We start from the raw sequence: 18712 nt of genomic DNA, 5'->3' as shown, positions 1-18712 counted from the left end.
TTAGTGCATCCAATGCCGAGTTCCGAAGCTCTCTTGCCGTAAGTTGGAGTAATTTTACGGGAAATGCTCCTAGTGATACGTTCACCGGTGCGGGGAAGTGGTCTTTTTCAGTGAAGGCTGCTCTCACAGCTCTTCCTTGTTCCTACGTAGCGTAATTAAATTTATGCCATTCCCAGCTCATGACCACGGCCATCTACTGCTAGCTACAAGTCAAACTAAACACAATGGCAGTCCATCCTGTCACTGCGGGAACCACAACTGCTTCTTCTACAGATGGATCTCAGCCGTGGCCGACTCCCGTCGAGGGTTACTGTGAGCTGAAGGACTTCCATTTTCTTAGCGACGAGTCTCTGCCCAAACTCCGCATTCACTATCACACCCTCGGCGAGCCACGATACGATGCCAATGGCCGCACCACTAATGCAGTCCTCATCATGCACGGCACGGGGGGCACGGGTGAGCAATTTTTGAGGGACATATTCGCCGGCCAGCTGTTCAATCCAGGCCAGCCTCTCGATGCCACCAAGTACTTCATCATCCTGCGCGACGGCATCGGCCACGGCAAGTCCAGCAAGCCCAGCGACAAACTCCGCGCCAAATTTCCCAAGTACGGCTACCGAGACATGATCGCGGCCGACCATGCCCTGCTGACTCAGGGTCTGGGCGTAAATCACCTCCGGCTCGTCATGGGAACCTCCATGGGTGGCATGCAGTCGTGGCTCTGGGCCGGCACGTACCCGGACTTCGTGGACGCTGCGATGCCGTTGGCGTCGCTTCCAACAGAGATCGCCGGCCGGAACCGGATGACTCGCAAGGCGATAATTGACGCCATCACTGAGGATCCAACCTACAATAGAGGGGACTACGAGACGCAGCCTGTTCATGGTCTGAAAGCCGCTCTCTATACGTTGATGTGGATGAAGTCGATACCTCTGCAATGGCAGAAAGAATGCCCCGATCGAGAATCCGCAGAGGCGTTTCTGCACAGCAATATCAGAATGGCCCTTCGAGACGCGGATGCCAACGACATGCTGTACTACGTCTCTGCGTCCGCAGACTACGATCCTTGGCCGCTACTCGGCGAGATCAAGGCCCCACTACTGGCCATCAACTCGGCGGACGACCAGGTCAACCCCCCGAGCTGGGTATCCTCGAGGAAGGCATCAAGAGAGTTGCCAAGGGCCGTGCCATTGTCCTTCCGATTAGTGGCGAGACCCGTGGCCACGGCACGCACACCTACGCGGCTCTTTGGAGTGACGAATTGGTGAAACTGCTAGAGGAGTCTGAAGGCGTGCTTTAATTGTCAAGTGCGTTAGAAATATATTTGCGGAACAAGAACTAGAAATCTGTGAGAAAAGTCGTTCGAGGTAGGGGGCGGGTGAGGACAAACGCAATTTTGTCTAGATGCTATAGTGTTCTAGAGAGAATTAAATTTCACACGAAGGGTTGCCCTTCTATACGTCTATGAGAGCTGAAACTAGGTCCACAAATGCGAACGAAGGCCAGAGCATCTCATCATATCCTGCCATGACAACATCCCATTGAGTGATCAAATCAGGCCTTTCAGAGGCGAGTCCTCAAACGGAAACACGAAAATTTCAAGCGCGGTCTAAAATCTTGTACATATATGCAAGTAGGAATGAAGATATGTACCCCGCCCCACCAATATGCCCAAATAGATGAAAAATAAATCAAGATGAAATCAAGTGAGAAGACTCTGGTAGACATCTTCGAAGCTGACTTTGTTGTATACATTTATCTTTTATATCTGAAAATGGACCTTTTTCATCGGTTTTCGACCTAGCGGGTCGCTGATGTTCTAGATGTAGTTCTTAAGACGCCAGTCATCGTCAGACTCGTGGGTTAGCTCTTTCGTCGATGGAACTATTGCTTGTTGTGCCATATATTGGTCTAACGCAAAGTAGCCACAGGTACCGTGGATATCTCCTTAGTAGTTAGTCGCGTCGAGTTTTGATTTAGAGGGGGATCTAGCATGCTTGCTAGGTATTGCTAGCCCACAAATAGTAGGTTCCCCAACGTATTAACTTATTCCAGGGGGGTAATTGTGGATGAGAAGATTAGTTATTGAATGCTGTCGTATATGCCTTGATCATATATTTGACTGGTGGCCAGAATTCTATATCGTCTTCTAGGGTTTGTCATTGTTGAGGGTCTATCGAGAGCAATTACTATCACCTATCAGGGATGTGGCCATGTCGGGGTATGACCGTATATAACACAATTACGACTGAGATAAGATTTGGCAACATACACTGATAATTATTATATATTGAGGAACGTATTTGTCAAGCCTATCATTTTCCATAAGCCAGGGCTCATAATTCTCAGCGGCAGATACACCATTCACCTGATGCGATATCAAATAATCGTGACATCATAGGCTAGATCTTCTTCAAGTTCGATCAGATAAATAGTAGCTTTAGGTGTTGGTTTGGGAAACTGCCATATACATATGTAAGTAGTATCTGTTAAGAATGCCTTGCCTCCCTATCCGAATGGGGAGTCACTCTAATGTAATTCTGCGGGTCCGAAGTTCGGGGTTTTTGGTTCCATCCCTGAGCCTGCTTCAGACAATGCGTGGCTCGGAGAGAGCTCATGCGGTCTAGTTTCAGATGACAACTCGTGCCTTCTAGTTTGAACACGATCCTGCGCATACTGAGGATATTCCTGTGTACGCTTTCGCTCACGAAATAAAAGCCAAATCGCCCCGGCAATCAACGCTAGCGCCCCAAGAGCAGCACCAACACCAATTCCAGCTTTGGCACCCGTAGACAAATTGGAACTGGCCGATTTATTGGTGGACGTGGTCGTTGGAGTAGTCGTCACTTTTGAAGATGTAGCCGTCGCTGTCGTGGATGTAGCCGTCGATGTTGGGGGCACCGTTGATAATGGTAGATCGGTTGACTTGTAGTTGAGCTGAATCAATGGCGCGTTGATGATGTAGCTAGAAACGACTATTTCCTCGGCGATTGAGGACGCCACTGCGCTGAATGTCGCGGGGACGGTTTGATATGTGAAGTCATTGCTTGTTCCAGAGGAACAAGCAATGGCCGGAAAGGACCCTGTGAAGTATACGGAATGACACGTTTGGTATTGCTGGGGACCTAGGGTATAGTCACATGTAAATCCGCTGTTATATTGAGTCAGAAAATAGTCCCACAGGCATCAAAAACTTAGCGACAACGGCTATAGTTTCTACTTCACTCACGTTGGACAACACCCTATAGCAGTTTCCGATTGTTCTAGAGGGTACTGGAATGTGAACCCGCCATCAACACCTCCAGTTGCAGAACACGCGGTCGAGTATCCAGCAGGGCAGTACAGGCCAGGGGAGTAGAACCCCCAGCCATTTAGCGCGACACCTGTTGACAGGTCGGAATTCGAGCGTGGTGGCCAGCATTCGATGTTATCCTGGATACCTTGGTCGTTGTAACCATTGTCGCTGCATGTTTGAGCCTGCCAGCCAGACGAACACCCAGAACATGCTTCCACAGCGACGCTACATGAGGATGGATAGGTAAATGTTGTTGTTAGTGGTCCCAAAATAGTGCGTGTGCTGGTCATGCTGAGTGAGGCATCGAGGGGTACTTCATAAAACCTGTCATGGGAAAGGGGGGAGGGAAAAGAGAACTGAAATAGCCCCAAATCAGCAGCAGATCGGCGGTTCAGCAGTTCAGCTGACTGGCGTCGGGAAGGCTCGGTGCCCGTGGGGCTTACCGGGGCTGAAAGACCAGACCGGATCAGGCCTCACCTTGGCAAAAAGTCCTTTTTTTTAAAGATGGTTAGGCGGTAATTTCAAATATTCCTCGATCTCGTAATCACTGAGTAATATGACCAGAAGCCGCTGAGACTGCATACATCGTCAATCATCAACATGAACGACCTTTCTGTCGTATCCATGAACTGCACCTGTCGCTATATATAATACAGCTTTCAACAACAAACATTGCACATTTTGAAAGCTCATCCCACCACCCTGTGTTTCTTATCTTGCCTTTTTATCTTGCCATAGTTAACTACACATGTTGCTAAGGCCTGTAGTGCTGGTGGGGAAACTTTTCCAAGTAATAATAATAATAATTTGAAGCCCCCACCTTCTAAACTTTGCCAAATAGAGGTAGGTCGGTAATGGTAGTATGCAGGTTCTTGTACATGCATGCATCACCGTGCCTCTTGGCTTCTAAAAGGTACATTCTGCTTATCCCATGGCGGCTGTCGAATGCTGCAGCCACCCAATTTTATATCCCCGTTATGTGCGGCTAGATGCGCGAGACTCGCCAAGGACAGAAAATGAACCCTTTTACATGCTTAACATGAAGCTCTTCTTCAGCAATCCGAACCCCGAAAACTAAGTATGGAGGGTATTCTTGACCGTATCTATATCATATCCTTATAAAGAACGGTGAAGTTATCAGGCGTAGCAACGGCAATTCGCATGCAGAACCTGGACCTCAGCACTAGCAATACACGAACAAGAATGAGACTAGTAGCTGTAAATTCAGCACCAAGCGTGTAGACAAGAAACCGTCGCAAAGTCTTAAAATGTCTCTGATGTAGAAACTATTCATTTTTTCAAACATCATTGAGAAGGTATAGTGGCACAGTGCATTTCATGAGCGAAAAAGCGTACCGAAACCCCCGTGGGCCGTGTCTCATGTTGTAAAAGCTGGGGTAAAGGAGCCATATCTTTAAAACACATAGTGACATCTTTTCATGAAAACATTCCGGCAAACCTGAAAATTTCACCACCAACTTTCCTTGCTCCCGTTGACTTTCTTTTTTGTAAAATTAGATAATGACTTTATCGACTAGTTTAAAATATCTCGCCATCAAACTCGCTACACACAGAATTACGGTCGAAGACATTCGAGCTGCGCTACAGAAGTATGCGTCACTTTGGTATCGAGCCGTTTTATACGCGCCTTTTGTGAAGGATATCCGGGTCGAATCTCAAAATCATGTGCTCACGGAACGGTTCACCCTGATGCACGAACAAATCTAGGACATGGGCGACTGATATTCTTTGCAGGTGGTGGCTTTAGGTGACTGAAGACGTAGAGCTACAGTGGCACCGCAAAAGTCTGTGACCACCCCTCTCTGACCGCCCTGTTTCACCGCTTACACCACTTCCCCAACTAGACCAGTAGAACGCGTCGCGAATAGTAGCACGTGCAGGAGAATCTCTTAGAGAGTATGCCGTGTCGTGTATATGCAATTATTGATTCTAGTGGGTAGTATACTAAATATTGATTCAATCTGGCTATTTTGATGATTTTACACCGCCACTATATAGGTGGCAGATAGGGGGGTGGTCACTGACTTTTGCGGTGCCACTGTATGCATGGTAGTGCGAAACCGGGTTGGTATCATTAAAATGTATCTCGATTACAGGCTAGTATCTGGTAATTCTGACTAGATCTTAATTGTATTGGATACATTTTCATCGCTAATATTGACTAGAACAGCCACTTAAGAGGGGACATGATGATTCATACGCCGCGATTCACTAGGTGAGTCATGCAGTGATACTAGTCTCTTATTTACTCTTCTAATGAAGTTTACATTGCCAAATACATGACCATGGACAAGAGCTTAATGGTCGGATGTCTTCGATCTCCATTGGTGGCATTTCGGCCGATAGGCATATCCGCGTCGTTACCTAACAGCTAGGTCGAGATGTGGATATAAACCTGAAGCTAGGTAGATTATAGCTAAATATTAACATTATCACAAATAATTGTTAATATGCATCACATACATCCTTTCAGTCCCTTGGATGGGCCAGAGAGGTGACATGAACACCCCCTCTCACTCACCATTTTCATCATTTGAAGAGCACGCATTCGCGCCCTGCCTCAACTGGAAGTATCTACAGGTTTTCGGTGACATTATTTACCAAGGAACGATGCAGAGATGATAAATATCGAGGGCCGGCCAGTTTTTTTCGAGGGGCCTCCTGAAGGAGACCTGCGTGGCGTTTGTAAAACCTATGTTGCTACTTTTGAGCAGTCCACTTCGAGTAGGGCGAGGCCTGTGCGCGACGATTAATCGAGGCTGGGGTGCAAGTCACTGTACACAGATTTGCGCATGCTGCCTATCAAGAAAGCCGAGCAACATGTTGATGACGTCCGCACCGCACAAAATCTGATCTTGTATGTGATCGTGATTTTCTTAGATTTGAGCTGCATCTACCCTTTTATCGCTTTATAACCCATGTTCATTAGTACAGGTGGCTCATTCCAAAATTTGATCTAGGACTGAAAAGGATTGCCATCTTCACATACAAAGTCCAGTAGATATTACAACGTGTGAACCTCCTTTATGACCCTGCGTAAATCATGATCGCGAGTGGGAAGTACCAAGCTCGCATCCAGTAGTCAGAATTGTCCTAGCTCTTTTCAATGACAATTTCTGTCGTTTTCCAAATATGAGGGTCCTGCTCCCTGTTCCGGTCTGTTGGGGAGTTCCGATCTGTTGGGGAGTGTGCCCACTCCGCCGGCTCGCTATCACCTGTCGAGGCGCCTGAGGTATGTGTATGCTTCCCGATCCCGCCCATCTCGATGATATGCTCCTCGCTGTCTCCAATTGTCTCAATATCGTACATGCGCGTCAATACGCGAGTGGACCGCGTGTCAGTCCCTGGCTTGGAGCGAGCATGGGACATGCGGTTTGTGCCGTACTGAGGTGTGTTGTACTTTCCATCCGTCGGATGGGTTGTTGATTTGAGGAAGCTGACCATCGACCTGACCAAGGCCCAAATGAATGGTGCATTGGTCACGTATAAGCCGATGGAAGCCTCACGCAAGTACCAGAACTGGTAGCTCGAGTCCCAGATATCACGAAAGGTGAAGTACTTGGAAATTATGGCGCAAAGAATCTAATCCGATCAGTGATCTGACTGTGCAGGAAGGCAGGATAAACGCACCACAACAATGCCCATGGAAAAGACAACCAACACAGGAATCTTCGTCCTCCATGGCATTCGGGTTCGAAATAACATCGGCAAGATGACAAACAAAATCGCCACATCAGAGCTGATGTTGAATACACATTGAACGACCTCGTAACGGAAGTAGGTGGCGCATTCCCGCTGGGGCGGCGGCAGCGTCCAGTATCCGGATACCGGATGGCAGTTAAGAAACAAAGTCAGTTCCGTTGCTAACCAGCCCAAGAAGGTATAGGCCGCGCATATTTTCACGAATCGGTGCTGCTTGAGATTCGATCTGCCCAAGGTCAGATTCCCATTATCCCAGTCATTCACGTAGCCAACTTACGTGAGTCGAAAGTATACTAGCAGCATACAGGCCTTTAAGCAATAAATGGTGCATAGTTGACACTGGAGAACAGAAAGGAACAGTCAGTGATAATCTTCCATAGTCCATTTCAGCAAACGTACATTCTCAGAGGCAAATTCAATCTTGGAGCCGGTGATGCGCTCTTTGATATCCTCGGCAGTAAAGGTCTCATATTGGCCTGGTAGGTACAAGCTGCTTCCCCCTCCCTCAGCGATCTTGATGTTGGTGACGACGAAGGCAGTGTAGAAGGCCTGTGTGAGTCAGCTTTCAGTATGGTTGAGCTCACACAATAGATGGCCAATACATACCACAGCAATGACCATGAGATAGTCTTCGATCTGGTAGTGAAATCCCATCCGTTTGTATCGAGCGTATCTGGGCTAGGTTAACGAAAAGCGGTCGTCGCAGATCAACCAAGGGAGCACAAACAGTCGCACAATAAAAAATAAGATCCCAATCCCATACATGATCCATGACTGCACCACGAGATCGTGGGGAGAACCCCCGCCGTCGTTGGGCATGATGTGTGTTTGGCGATGACCATGTGCAGGGGCGAGCTCCCTGAGACTTTAAGAGGCCATGAGGGCGGTGCCGCCCTGGGTACCTGCCGAAAACACTACTAGGGCTGCACCGTGGGCAAGAACTCGGACCTGATCCACGGCGAAACCTACAGTACATTGGCTGCAGGGGAAGGAGGGTCAATCGAGCCAATGGCAAGTCCGCAAGCGCTAGAACCGTGGATCGAGCATCGATGGGATTGCCCGATCGGCCGAAATTATTACTGTAGTTCCATCAAGCAGGACCGTGCAGTCAGAAGTTTGCAGTCCCATCGTGCGCTGGATCGACCACCCCTGCTAGCCTCTCCGATACTCCATGCACACATGTCTCCAACAATGCTGGCTTGTTGTTACAAATACATTATCCGATAGTCATCTATCGCCGGGCTAATGTCTTTTCCTGGCGATCGGTAAAAGCAAGACAAAGCTGGTGATCAGACCCGAGCTGTGGATGCAGTTTCCAATGAGCAAGCAGTTTCCAATCAGCAAGGATACAGAGAAGCTCTCGTCCGGATCGGAACCCACCGGGATCCACCTGCTGCGTCGTCGGCTGCTTGGTTGAGAGGGGGGAAAAGGCCGAACTTCCAGGACAATGCTATTCTCTCATGGGTAATGATCATCGTCGAGAGCGGGATCCGAAATTTCATCTTGTGCCCCAGAAATGGAGATGCCGGGTGAGATCGCGGATCACATCATCGATTGTCAAATATTCCATAAGTCACTCCATCCTCCCGTCAGGTACGGATGAGAGGATCAAAACTGAAGGTCCAGGACCCGAGTCGCAGGATGAACAGACTTTTGGATGAACCGACACATTGCTGGATGTGGCTAGAATTATGGGGCAAAACTCTGCTCATAATCCGCGCAGTATGCTAAGTCAGCCCGACCCACGATCCCGGTTCGTAGCGATCGGGTTTTCGCCGCGCACCACACCTTTGAACCCACCCGATTTTTTACACAGGCCGGGGACCGGAAGGTGTTCCCGCATTTGCATGCACTATTGATGACTGTTTCTCCGGTTGCTTTTCCCCGTCGGTTTTTCCCTCCTGCAAACTTTCTTTATTTTTGCTTTTTGAATGGGATTGCGTCGTTGACCTATTTTGTTTCCACCCTCTCTACGGCATCATGACCCAACCCCAGGTGGACGAGGAGAAAGGGAACCAACCCGCTCCGGTTGTCAAGTCCATATCGTCCGAGCCCAGCTCGCAGTCCTCGTCGCCGAAGAACGCGTTTGGCCGCTTCAATGACCGCCTCAACTCGCTCGAGTTCTTCGAGTCTCGCGGCATTGAGCGCGTCCCGCTGGAGGAGCGCCATGGCGATTCGACCGCCGATTACATGCAAATGGGCCTGCTGTGGTTCAGCACCAATATCACGGCGAACAATATGGCCTTGGGCATGTTGGGCCCGTTGAGCTACGGGCTGGGCTTTGTCGACGCTGCCCTGTGCGCTACCTTTGGCGCTTTGCTTGGAGCCGCAGGCGTTGCCTACATGGGCACGTTTGGGCCAGCTAGCGGCAACAGGACAATGGTATGGTCACCAGTGTTGAACACCTTTGATTGTTAGGAATCCTCATATATTAACAATATCTTAGGTTGTGGCTCGGTACTTCATGGGATACTATCCCAGTAAGATTGCTTGCCTGCTCAATATCATCATCATGCTGGGATACGGCATGGTCGACTGCGTGGTGGGTGGGCAGGTCTTGTCCGCCGTCGCAGGCGGTCGGATGAGCGTCGTCGTAGGGATCATTATTGTTGCCATCATCACCTGGTTGGTTGTTTTGTTCGGTATGCGGTTGTTCCACATCTACGAGAGGTAAGTTCCCACCGCCAGCTTCACTGAGTACAAATACTGACCAACTGCCACTAGGTGGGCCTGGATTCCCCAGCTCATCGCTGCGTTTGTCCTTGTCGGTAGCGCAGGTCCCAAATTCGACACTTCTATTGTCTCGACTGGCTCGGCCCAAACGGTAGCCGGTAATCGATTGTCGTTCTTCTCCCTCTGTTTGTCTGCCTCTGTGGCGTGGGCTCCGGCCGGTGCCGACTTTTTCGTCTACTTCCCACCCACTACGAAGAAATGGAAGACCTTTCTGATGACCTTCTTGGGTGTTGGACTGGCTTTGAGCTTTGCCAACCTTCTGGGTGTCGGCCTTGCTTCGGGCGTGGACACTCACCCCAACTGGAATACTGCCTACAATACATCGTCCGGCGCGTTGATTCTCGCTGGCTACGATGGCCTTGGTGGGTTCGGCAAGTTTCTAGGCGTCCTCGTTGCCCTCGGCCTTATTGCCAACAATATCCCCGGAACGTACTCTGCCTCCTCTCGGATTCCAGATCATGGGCCGTCATTTGGCCCGTCTTCCGCGTTGGTTCTATTCGTGCGTTGGCGTTGTTATCTATACTGTTTGCGCACTTGCTGGCCGGAATTACTTGTACGATATCTTTGAGAACTGGCTCGCCTTGATGGGCTACTGGGTCACCATTTACCTCACAATCGCCCTGGAGGAGCACTTGTTCTTCCGTCGCACCAGAGGGTTCAACTGGGAAGCTTGGGCAGATCCGGCGAAGCTGCCACTCGGAATCGCTGCATTTGTAGCCTTTGTGATTGGTTGGGTCGGAGCGGTTGTCTCAATGAACCAGATTTGGTTTGTTGGCCCTATTGCCAAGATGGTTGGCGCAGATGGCTCAGATCTGGGGATCTGGGTGGGTGTTTCGTGGGCGATGTTGGTATTTCCGCCTCTAAGATGGGTTGAGCTAAAGAAATTTCACCGTTGATTTCTTTCCTCTAAAAATGCCAAGGATCATTTTACCGTGGTATTAAAACCCGCTCAATTGATATGATAATAATATACTCTCGCTTTGCTACATACTCCAATTGCTCAGTGGCCGTGGTCTTTGTAAACAAAAACTAACGAAACCCTAATGTACTGACTTTTATGAAGATGTGAGCACACTAAATGAGCTTGCTTGATGTGCGTAGGCGAATGAAAAGGAAGCTTAGTGGCTTTCCCAAAATATTCTTTTGGCACATGTGATATGTCTCCCATGCAGGGTAAGTCGCGAAATACGTGAGACCACCCGATCACCACCTGGGTTTTCGTAAAACAAACTAACCGGGAATCTCCGCAAATCCGGCCTGGACTTCCGTTGCTTGTCTCATTCCCGCGCCCCGGGCTTGTATACAAGTATTCTCAGTCAAATCATCGCAACCCTGACCGGACTGTGAAATATATATGTACAAGGCGCTTTTGGGACTGCCAATGGCATTCGCTGGTCTCAACTGCTCCGTCGACCATACGGTTCGAAAGGGAATACTGCAGCGACAATCGCCATCACAATATACAAGGCAGCGCAAATAAAAATAGGCACCGGCGTACTGGTCTATACTCAGTGTCAGCGCCATCGTCATGCCAGAAACAAGAGGGTAATTGGGACTCACATTGGCGGCATTGCCCACGACCGCACTGACAATTCCCATGATTCGATTGAGACCTATAGCGACGCCATTCCCAGTCCCTCGATGGGCCGAGGGAAGAACCTGTCAACGACTTATCAGTGACCGAAAATTTTGGACCTGAGAATAGTCACGGAGGAGAGAAGTGGAAGAGTCATGCAAAGGCAAAAAAGAATACCAACCTCTGGAGTGTACGCGTAGAGAGTACCGTAGTAAATGTTCAAGCAGAAGGAGATAGCACAGGTAAAGCCAAGGTTTTCGGCGGCAGTGCGCACCTGCGTATAGCAAAAGAAAAATACCATTGTGACCACTGCACCAATGATCATTGTGCCGCGGCGGCCCCAAAACCAGCCCGAGCGGCACATAAAGCCTGCTAAAATGGGGCCAAAGACACCACAGGTGTTATTGATGGCATAGTTGCGCCAGGTGATGTACTCGCTGGGTTGTCCAAAGGCAGCGCCGCGTGAAGCGAGGTAGGTTGGTAAAAACACGTTGTATAACGGGTAAGCCAGGCCAATGAGAAGCCATGAGAACCACACCAAGGAGGTCGATAGAGCCATTTTTCGAGTTGCGTAGAGTCCACGGAAATGGAAGGCAACCTCACCTGGCGAAATCAGTCGTTGAGTCATCCCCGCCGTGGTCGTTTGGCGATGTGCCGTCTCGCCGCAGGCGCGCAGGCGCTCGATTGTGAGGCTGCATGAGCGATTATAGCGATTCGCAATGTTGTGGAGGACGCGAACCGCCTGCTCATCCTTTCCCTCGGCCAGAAGAAACTTGGGGGTCTCCTCCAGTCGGACGATAGTGACCCGCAGGACAGAAAGCACAAACACAAAGGCGCCCGATGTGTACCAGATGTAGCGCCATCCCTGGTTGTTGGCGCTCGTGCAGTTGGCCGCATCGGCACACGAGTATCGGGGGATGAAGGCCCACGCGAAAAGGCCCGCAATGAGCTGTCCAAGGCCTACGGGGGTCGAAAGGCGTTAGTTAGTCGCGGCCTCACGAGCAACCGAGAATAAGAATCTCACCCCACCACGCCGCCAGGAGGGTCAGCAGCCACTGATTCTTGCTGGGCAGGTATTCCAGAAATACGGTGGTGTCCAGGACCAGATTGCCCCCGGCGCCGAAGGCACTCAAGCAAACAAACAACCCCAACACTATCCACGAGGGCGAGGCCCCAGCAACGACGGTGAAGACGGATGAGATGAAGAGGGACACGTTGAAGGCAAAGCGTCGCCCGATAATGTCGGCGGAAAACCCCCAGAATATAGCACCAACGAGCATGCCGGTATACACCGCAATGGTCAGGCCAGTCGGGTAGCTGGGTTGGAATTCCTTCCGGGCTTGGACCGCAATGATGGACTGGATCAACAGAATAAGCGAGTCGACCGCATACCCGAAGCCATTCAGGCAGAAGAGCTTCCAGTGGTGGATAGTAAATCCGATCTCGTCGATAGTCTATACGAAGGCCCCAATAATCTTAACTCCATTGCACATCCCAAACAGAGGAAAAAGGCCAGGTCCACCTATGACTGATGACTGTATCGATCACTCACGTCGTTGACAAGGGTCATTTTAGCGGCCAGCACCGCGTCCACCTGCGCTGCTAACAAGTCGTGCTCGCCATGGTCGATCGATCGTTCCGAGGACAGTGATGGGGTCTGGTGCTTGGGCTTGTCCTTGTCGGCGATATCTGCATTGGCCACTGTGCCTACGGATTGTTCGACGTCCATCTGTGGCAACGGGCAAGCGGATCTATTATGGATTATTGGCGCACTTGGGGAGAGGACTGATAACGGTCGGTCGACAACGAGGGACCGGGGGGGTCGGGGTCTTTAATTAACGGGCCCCTTTATTCTGTTTAGTGTGGCGGACGCCAAATCAGCCACGTTCACCTTTTTTTCTCTCATTTCATATGCTCGACCCTATCATTGGCGCTTCTGCTTTCTCCCGGCATCCTTGATGCTAGCGAGCAAAGCGACCCACAACCTTCTGGTTCTGTCTGAATCCTCATTGGCTCCGACAGGGGCCCGTGGCATTGCCTGGCTTCGGGAGACCAATCAATCCGCAGCAAACCGGGTGCGGGCAATTTAGCCTATCTAACTACATTCAGAAATAAATCATCGTTCATTTCCCTCGAGGGATGGAACGCCAGGGGCCAGGAATTATTTAGGCTGTTTGCTACAGACAGGATCGAAATATAGCTACAGTACGTAATGGAATGCGTTGCCCAACAAGGCATGATACTATCACAATCGATCTACCCCGGAACTACGTGTACTATCTGTATATTGATATCTGAACATTGGACCGTCGATTAGAAGTATTGTGACTCTGGCTTTGATCTTAAACCTCTGCCATGACCACACATAGTCCAGGACATGTCGATCATCACCCATATCTCGTTCCATGCATTAACTCGTCATAATCACATCATCATCAGGAAGTTCGTAGCTTAACAAGTAAGCTGACCATGCGTATTGGTAATGCAACGGTCTATTTAAGTGTTGGAAGATATTAGCAAGCTGAGAATAAGAAGTCATCTTTTTTAGTAGATATGAGGGAGCCTCCACTTACTCAGATCAATATGCGCCTGCCGCCAGTTCCCATCCCCGCCATTCCGGCATACGCTGATGAGCCCAGTCTCGCCCTGGATGGTGATGGCTTGGCATGATTGACTAAAGTCACCACTGTTCAAGATATTAGTATTCCTCAGAGATCCTCTCATATCGCATAGGAAAATATAGGCTTACTTTCTCATACACTAGGTAAGGTCAAAGTCAGTATGATTTGAAACGTGTAGATAATCTTAACAATAATGCTTACCTTTAAGGTTGCCTTGGAGTTTCCCACACAGCGGTTGATGTCGATTTCACTTCGTCGAGCCTCACCATTTACATTGTCAAGGCACAACGCTTGTAGGGTTGAACCTCCAGTGTACTGAATGTCTGTGCAGGTCCTAGCAAACCCACCGGCAGTGGTCAGGGTCGCGGACAAGAGAAGAGTGACAGGAACAAGGTAAAAACGCATTGTACTTGTCAGCAAAAGTGATAGGAGGGCTAGGTTCACTAGATTGGAAAGTTCTAGAGAGAAGGATATGGCTATTATATAGCACATCTTGCGGTGAATAAGCGGTATATAATATGGGGTAGGCAATAACTTGTCTTTAAAATCCAGGGATGATTCTGTTTTACTTCTCCTTGCATCCGAAGAATCCTGCTGCAAAGTCATGTGTATGAAGAAGTGTAGCCCAGCTTAGTTGGTCTTGATTCAATGATACTTTAACAAGATCTACTGCTAATCTGCTTCATTGCATGGCTTCACTTGGGCACTGAAACATTGGTTTATATGACGACGTAAGGGATCCATTTGCTCTTGCCTGCCCCTTCACCTCGTGCGCTTCTAGTTATCTGAGCTCAGTACCCCTTGCATCATCAAACAAACAACTCGTATCTAATTTTAGGGATTTTGTTACTGGATTGATGGACAAATGCCGCAGGTACAAGTAAATTGTCCCTCGACCTCACTGTTTGTGTAGGAGTTTGCTCAAGTTCCATCAAGCACATAGAGAAACATAGACTCAGATGCAGATCCTTAGTTGGGACTGGCAAATCTCGCTCGTGCGGCTATCAACACGTGCATACATATTCCGGCAGATGACAGAGCACCTCGCTTCTCACATTCTGTACTATGCATTTCCCTCGGCATTGACTGATCGTCCACCTTGAATGCTCATGCGGGAATAGAAGTAATGCATGATGGCATATTACACGTTGAGCAGGCGCATGGTGTCCATGTAATCGAATCATATTGAATGACTCTTAGTCCTTACTGCTCGGGTAGTGCAGATAAAACCTGAAATTCAAAACAAATTTTCCGAGACATGATGCTACGGTTCCCGTTGATTGAAATGCTGACAGCGAGCCTTCTATAATACGAGTGACCAAAAACCCTCTGGTCGCTACGTAGTTGCGCTAGTCTATTCCACTCTATCTATAAGGTAAATTTCGTTAAATTTCTAGCTTTAATTATCTTCCCGTGGGTTTAAATGGGATGTGGAAAAAAGGAATAAACCGTGGTTCAAGATCTGGTTGCACCGAGAAACTCTTGTCAAACGGCCACATGGGGCGATGAATGCGACGATGGCCTAGCCGTTCCAGGTCTTGATCAACACCACCTGGAGTTAAGCCGCTTGAAGCCTCCAGTCTGCCGCCATATCGAAGAGTTCAGGTTCGAGATACCCGATTTTGACAATCACAATATCCATCGACCAGGGACGCAAATTAAGATCGGTGAAGTCACTCTCCCGGTGATAGGGCTTGCGTAGGCGAGTCAAAATGGTGTACACGCTCCCGACCTGCAGAACTGCTTCAATGATCGCATGTCGGTCTCCATGCTTGATTGCATGAACACGGCCAGTCATGGTGAGCAGGCCTGCGTGGAGGTTGTCCACTTGAGCTCCCGCGGTGACAGTAACGGTGGCGCCAACCCCGGCCTGTACCATCTTATCAACAGCCTCAGGGCCGGGCACACTGGCGTAAATAACTGTTGGGCCTATCTCATCGCAGAATTCCTGTCGGGAGAGCAGTTCTGTGAGACCCCAGGTGACGTCGCCTGCGCCACCAGCAGTCGGGTTGTCGCCAGAGTCCGGGATAAATAAAGGGCGAGCAGGCGAGGCCAAAGCCGTATCGATGCACTGCGCAAAGGATCCAGTCGGCGCCACAAACTGAAACCCCTGGCGTGAATCCCAAAAATACTGCGCTAACCGCTTTGCTCCTGCAGCGACCGCTGCTTCATTCCAGCTCGTCACAACCACCACAGCACGATTGCGAGGCTCATCTGCCCATGCGTACCCAACCCAGATCGCTGCATCTAGAACTCCCGGAATCCCCTCGACCTGGGACACCATTGCGTAGAGACTTTTGGCGAGAGGATCCAAACGTGTCGACGTCTGTTCTCCTGGCAGTAGGATAGGAACGGGCACCCACGCCTTCAACGGACGGGGTCAGTCCGTCCGTTTTCGAGGTCAACAGATCCACCGTATTTCGACAGGCGCGCTCGTAGGTATCCATTGCATCTTGATGGCCGGTGGACTCAGGGGAGGTCGTCGGACGTCACAGCAGAGACCTGGAGAGAGATCATGGAAAGGAAACGAACGGGTAGTGAAGTTGTATTGATCATGATCTCCCAGAAGGGAAATCCTATCTATCTACGGCGGTGGGCGCTGACACCTCGGGCACCCACCCATCACATCTTCATGTGGCGTAAGGCGATAGCAAGTGATCAGATCAGTCTGGTGTGCAAGTTCTTCAGACACGTTGCCATGGAGATCCATTGACGCCGACACGACGACTTCGGGGCCAACAACCCGTCGAATGCGCCGAAGAAGCTCGGCCTCCACATCATCAAAGCCTTCCACACACATCGCACCATGTATATTATACCCGAGTCCATGAACAGCGGTCGATGCCACCAGGTCCCCTAGTCGAGCGATGATCTCGTCCGCGAGCTCCTCAATCGCCCGTCGCGTTACGACACCGCCAGGCAAGGCATGGCCGGTCAAAGCTCCCCTCCAGTCGGCTGCATCCCCCAGTGCAGTAGCAGGATGGAAGACACGGATACTTATCGATCACTTCTTTCCCACGGCAAGGATGGAAAGCCGGAACCAGCGTCCGTGCGGGAGAGAAGCTGGAGGTCTCGCACGCGAGTCCCGGAATGGCAATGACCGGACGTTGCGACATTCTAGAGATATGTGTCGGAAAATAATAAACTCCTTCATAACGGTCAAGGACACACGGCTCTATAAGCTTAGGACAAGCTGCATAATTACAAGGCAAACATGATGGATGGAGCCACGGTTGCACTGTCCTTTTGGAGTTGACCATGCAACGTCGGCTGGAGTCGCTTCCAGCCGACTCCAGCCGACGCTTTATTTGCGGGAGAAAAGCACTCATCGGTCCCGGACGTTGAAACTGTTCGGAAGGGCCAGGACAAGATTGATGCAGGTGTGATCGAGCAGCAGCTCACAGCTGAATTGGAGTCAATACATCCGAAAGCTGGGTAAACTCGAGGCAAATTAGGTTCTGATTTGTAGTGTCTGTTGATTTGCACGGCAGATTAACCTCCCTATCGTTGTTTATTTAGAATCAAAATCATAGGAAGCCAACTGTTGTATCCTCAGATAGACAAAAAACACGATATTTTTACAATCTACAACACATAAAATAATAATGAATACATGCGCTTTAGCTGATCACGGGCAACAAATGGATGGAATTGAACTCATAAGTAGTCCAATCAGGTCGACCAACGCAGTTCCACATTTCGTTCCCCGCACACACATTCGGCACCCTCCTAAAGAACAAGTCGAGAATATCCCAGCCAAGGCCTCGCACTCTTCTAGGTTCAATGGCACCTCGGCGTCCCTTGCTAGAAATTGCTTGTTTTAACCCGGAATCCGCTCTCATCGCTGCGAAAGGGGGAGCTGATCGGATTGAGTAAGCTTTTCTCCAAAAATTTCTGTGCCCTCTGTTCGATCTACGTTCACTGCCACCACAGTTTAATGAAATGGTCATTAACCTGACGCAAGGATCGACGGTTTTCTTTTTCTGGTATGACATGTTTTGCTAACGTTGCTGTAGATTATGCCAGGATTATCAGTCTGGTGGTCTTTCTCCTCCGCCTCAAGTGCTTGCAGCGCTCAAGTCGCAACTATCCATTCCTGTATATGTGATGATTCGGCCACATTCCAAAAGCTTTTGCTATGATGATTCCGAATTCAGAGATATGAAGAGCACTATGAGCACTCTGAATAACGCTGGAGCCGATGGCTTCGTGTTTGGAATTCTAAACCCGGAATCACTAAATGCTCCGCTCAAAGAGACATCTTGGATAGATATAGCAAGAAACAAGGAGCTTGTACAACTGGCAAATGGAAGACCTTGCACCTTCCATCGAGCGTTCGATCTCATCCCGGAATCGCTGTGGGACCACGCCTTGGCTGATATCATGGAGTGTGGATTTAAATATATCCTGACCAACGGAGGACCATCAGGCTCCAAAGCCCTTGAATGTGTTGATAAGCTAGCGGATCTTGTTCACAGACTTGCTACTTGTCCAGGAGAAACTCTACCGAGTAAGGGCGTGGTCCCCGAGATCATCGTCGGCGGCGGAGTGAGATCGCAAAATGCCGGTTTGCTTTGGACCGATACAAGTGCTTCGTTTTTTCATTCAGCCGCACTTTTACAGGATGCTGAAATTGTGTCCGAAGAGGAGGTGAAGAGTCTTAGAAGAACACTCGATACTGCGTGGAAGGGTCATGTCAAAAGTAGCAGCTAAGTCGTTGATATTGGATGCTATAAGATATCGCTCAATTATGCAAATCAGAAA

General features: G+C 49.6%; 8 protein-coding genes across 8 annotated transcripts; 4 read left to right on the top strand and 4 right to left on the bottom strand.

Moving 5' to 3' along the window:
- Nucleotides 1-224: 224 nt before the first annotated feature.
- Nucleotides 225-1268, top strand: N7510_008108 (homoserine O-acetyltransferase; the record flags this gene model as incomplete). The annotated part of the gene is made up of 1 exon (XM_056980033.1): nucleotides 225-1268. One exon carries the CDS (start codon nucleotides 225-227, stop codon nucleotides 1266-1268), a length of 1044 nt encoding a protein of 347 aa, XP_056833076.1.
- Nucleotides 1269-2529: 1261 nt separating this feature from the next.
- On the bottom strand, nucleotides 2530-3585 carry N7510_008107 (uncharacterized protein; the record flags this gene model as incomplete). Its single annotated transcript, XM_056980032.1, has 2 exons — nucleotides 2530-3151; nucleotides 3230-3585. The coding sequence occupies 2 exons, from the start codon at nucleotides 3583-3585 to the stop codon at nucleotides 2530-2532; spliced, it is 978 nt and encodes a 325-aa protein (XP_056833075.1).
- Nucleotides 3586-4816: 1231 nt separating this feature from the next.
- Nucleotides 4817-5023, top strand: N7510_008106 (uncharacterized protein; the record flags this gene model as incomplete). Its single annotated transcript, XM_056980031.1, has 1 exon — nucleotides 4817-5023. One exon carries the CDS (start codon nucleotides 4817-4819, stop codon nucleotides 5021-5023), a length of 207 nt encoding a protein of 68 aa, XP_056833074.1.
- Nucleotides 5024-6409: 1386 nt separating this feature from the next.
- N7510_008105 (uncharacterized protein) lies at nucleotides 6410-7672 on the bottom strand (the record flags this gene model as incomplete). The annotated part of the gene is made up of 5 exons (XM_056980030.1): nucleotides 6410-6898; nucleotides 6947-7244; nucleotides 7296-7327; nucleotides 7418-7567; nucleotides 7625-7672. 5 exons carry the CDS (start codon nucleotides 7670-7672, stop codon nucleotides 6410-6412), a joined length of 1017 nt encoding a protein of 338 aa, XP_056833073.1.
- Nucleotides 7673-8998: 1326 nt separating this feature from the next.
- Nucleotides 8999-10647, top strand: N7510_008104 (uncharacterized protein; the record flags this gene model as incomplete). Its single annotated transcript, XM_056980029.1, has 4 exons — nucleotides 8999-9400; nucleotides 9465-9688; nucleotides 9743-10250; nucleotides 10321-10647. 4 exons carry the CDS (start codon nucleotides 8999-9001, stop codon nucleotides 10645-10647), a joined length of 1461 nt encoding a protein of 486 aa, XP_056833072.1.
- A 334-nt stretch (nucleotides 10648-10981) lies between these two features.
- On the bottom strand, nucleotides 10982-13056 carry N7510_008103 (MFS transporter; the record flags this gene model as incomplete). The annotated part of the gene is made up of 5 exons (XM_056980028.1): nucleotides 10982-11092; nucleotides 11312-11410; nucleotides 11509-12287; nucleotides 12352-12781; nucleotides 12880-13056. 5 exons carry the CDS (start codon nucleotides 13054-13056, stop codon nucleotides 10982-10984), a joined length of 1596 nt encoding a protein of 531 aa, XP_056833071.1.
- A 2295-nt stretch (nucleotides 13057-15351) lies between these two features.
- N7510_008102 (uncharacterized protein) lies at nucleotides 15352-17102 on the bottom strand (the record flags this gene model as incomplete). The annotated part of the gene is given in 4 exon segments (XM_056980027.1): nucleotides 15352-15529; nucleotides 15565-16313; nucleotides 16641-16944; nucleotides 16957-17102. 4 exon segments carry the CDS (start codon nucleotides 17100-17102, stop codon nucleotides 15352-15354), a joined length of 1377 nt encoding a protein of 458 aa, XP_056833070.1.
- A 629-nt stretch (nucleotides 17103-17731) lies between these two features.
- On the top strand, nucleotides 17732-18661 carry N7510_008101 (copper homeostasis protein CutC; the record flags this gene model as incomplete). Its single annotated transcript, XM_056980026.1, has 2 exons — nucleotides 17732-17820; nucleotides 17965-18661. 2 exons carry the CDS (start codon nucleotides 17732-17734, stop codon nucleotides 18659-18661), a joined length of 786 nt encoding a protein of 261 aa, XP_056833069.1.
- Nucleotides 18662-18712: the final 51 nt, after the last annotated feature.

Source organism: Penicillium lagena (assembly GCF_028827675.1).
Source record: "Penicillium lagena strain IBT 129212 chromosome Unknown utg000005l_segment0_segment0, whole genome shotgun sequence".
NCBI lineage: Eukaryota > Fungi > Ascomycota > Eurotiomycetes > Eurotiales > Aspergillaceae > Penicillium > Penicillium lagena.
The sequence above is the reverse complement of the archived record's forward strand: the minus strand, read 5'-3'. Positions and strand labels throughout refer to the sequence as shown.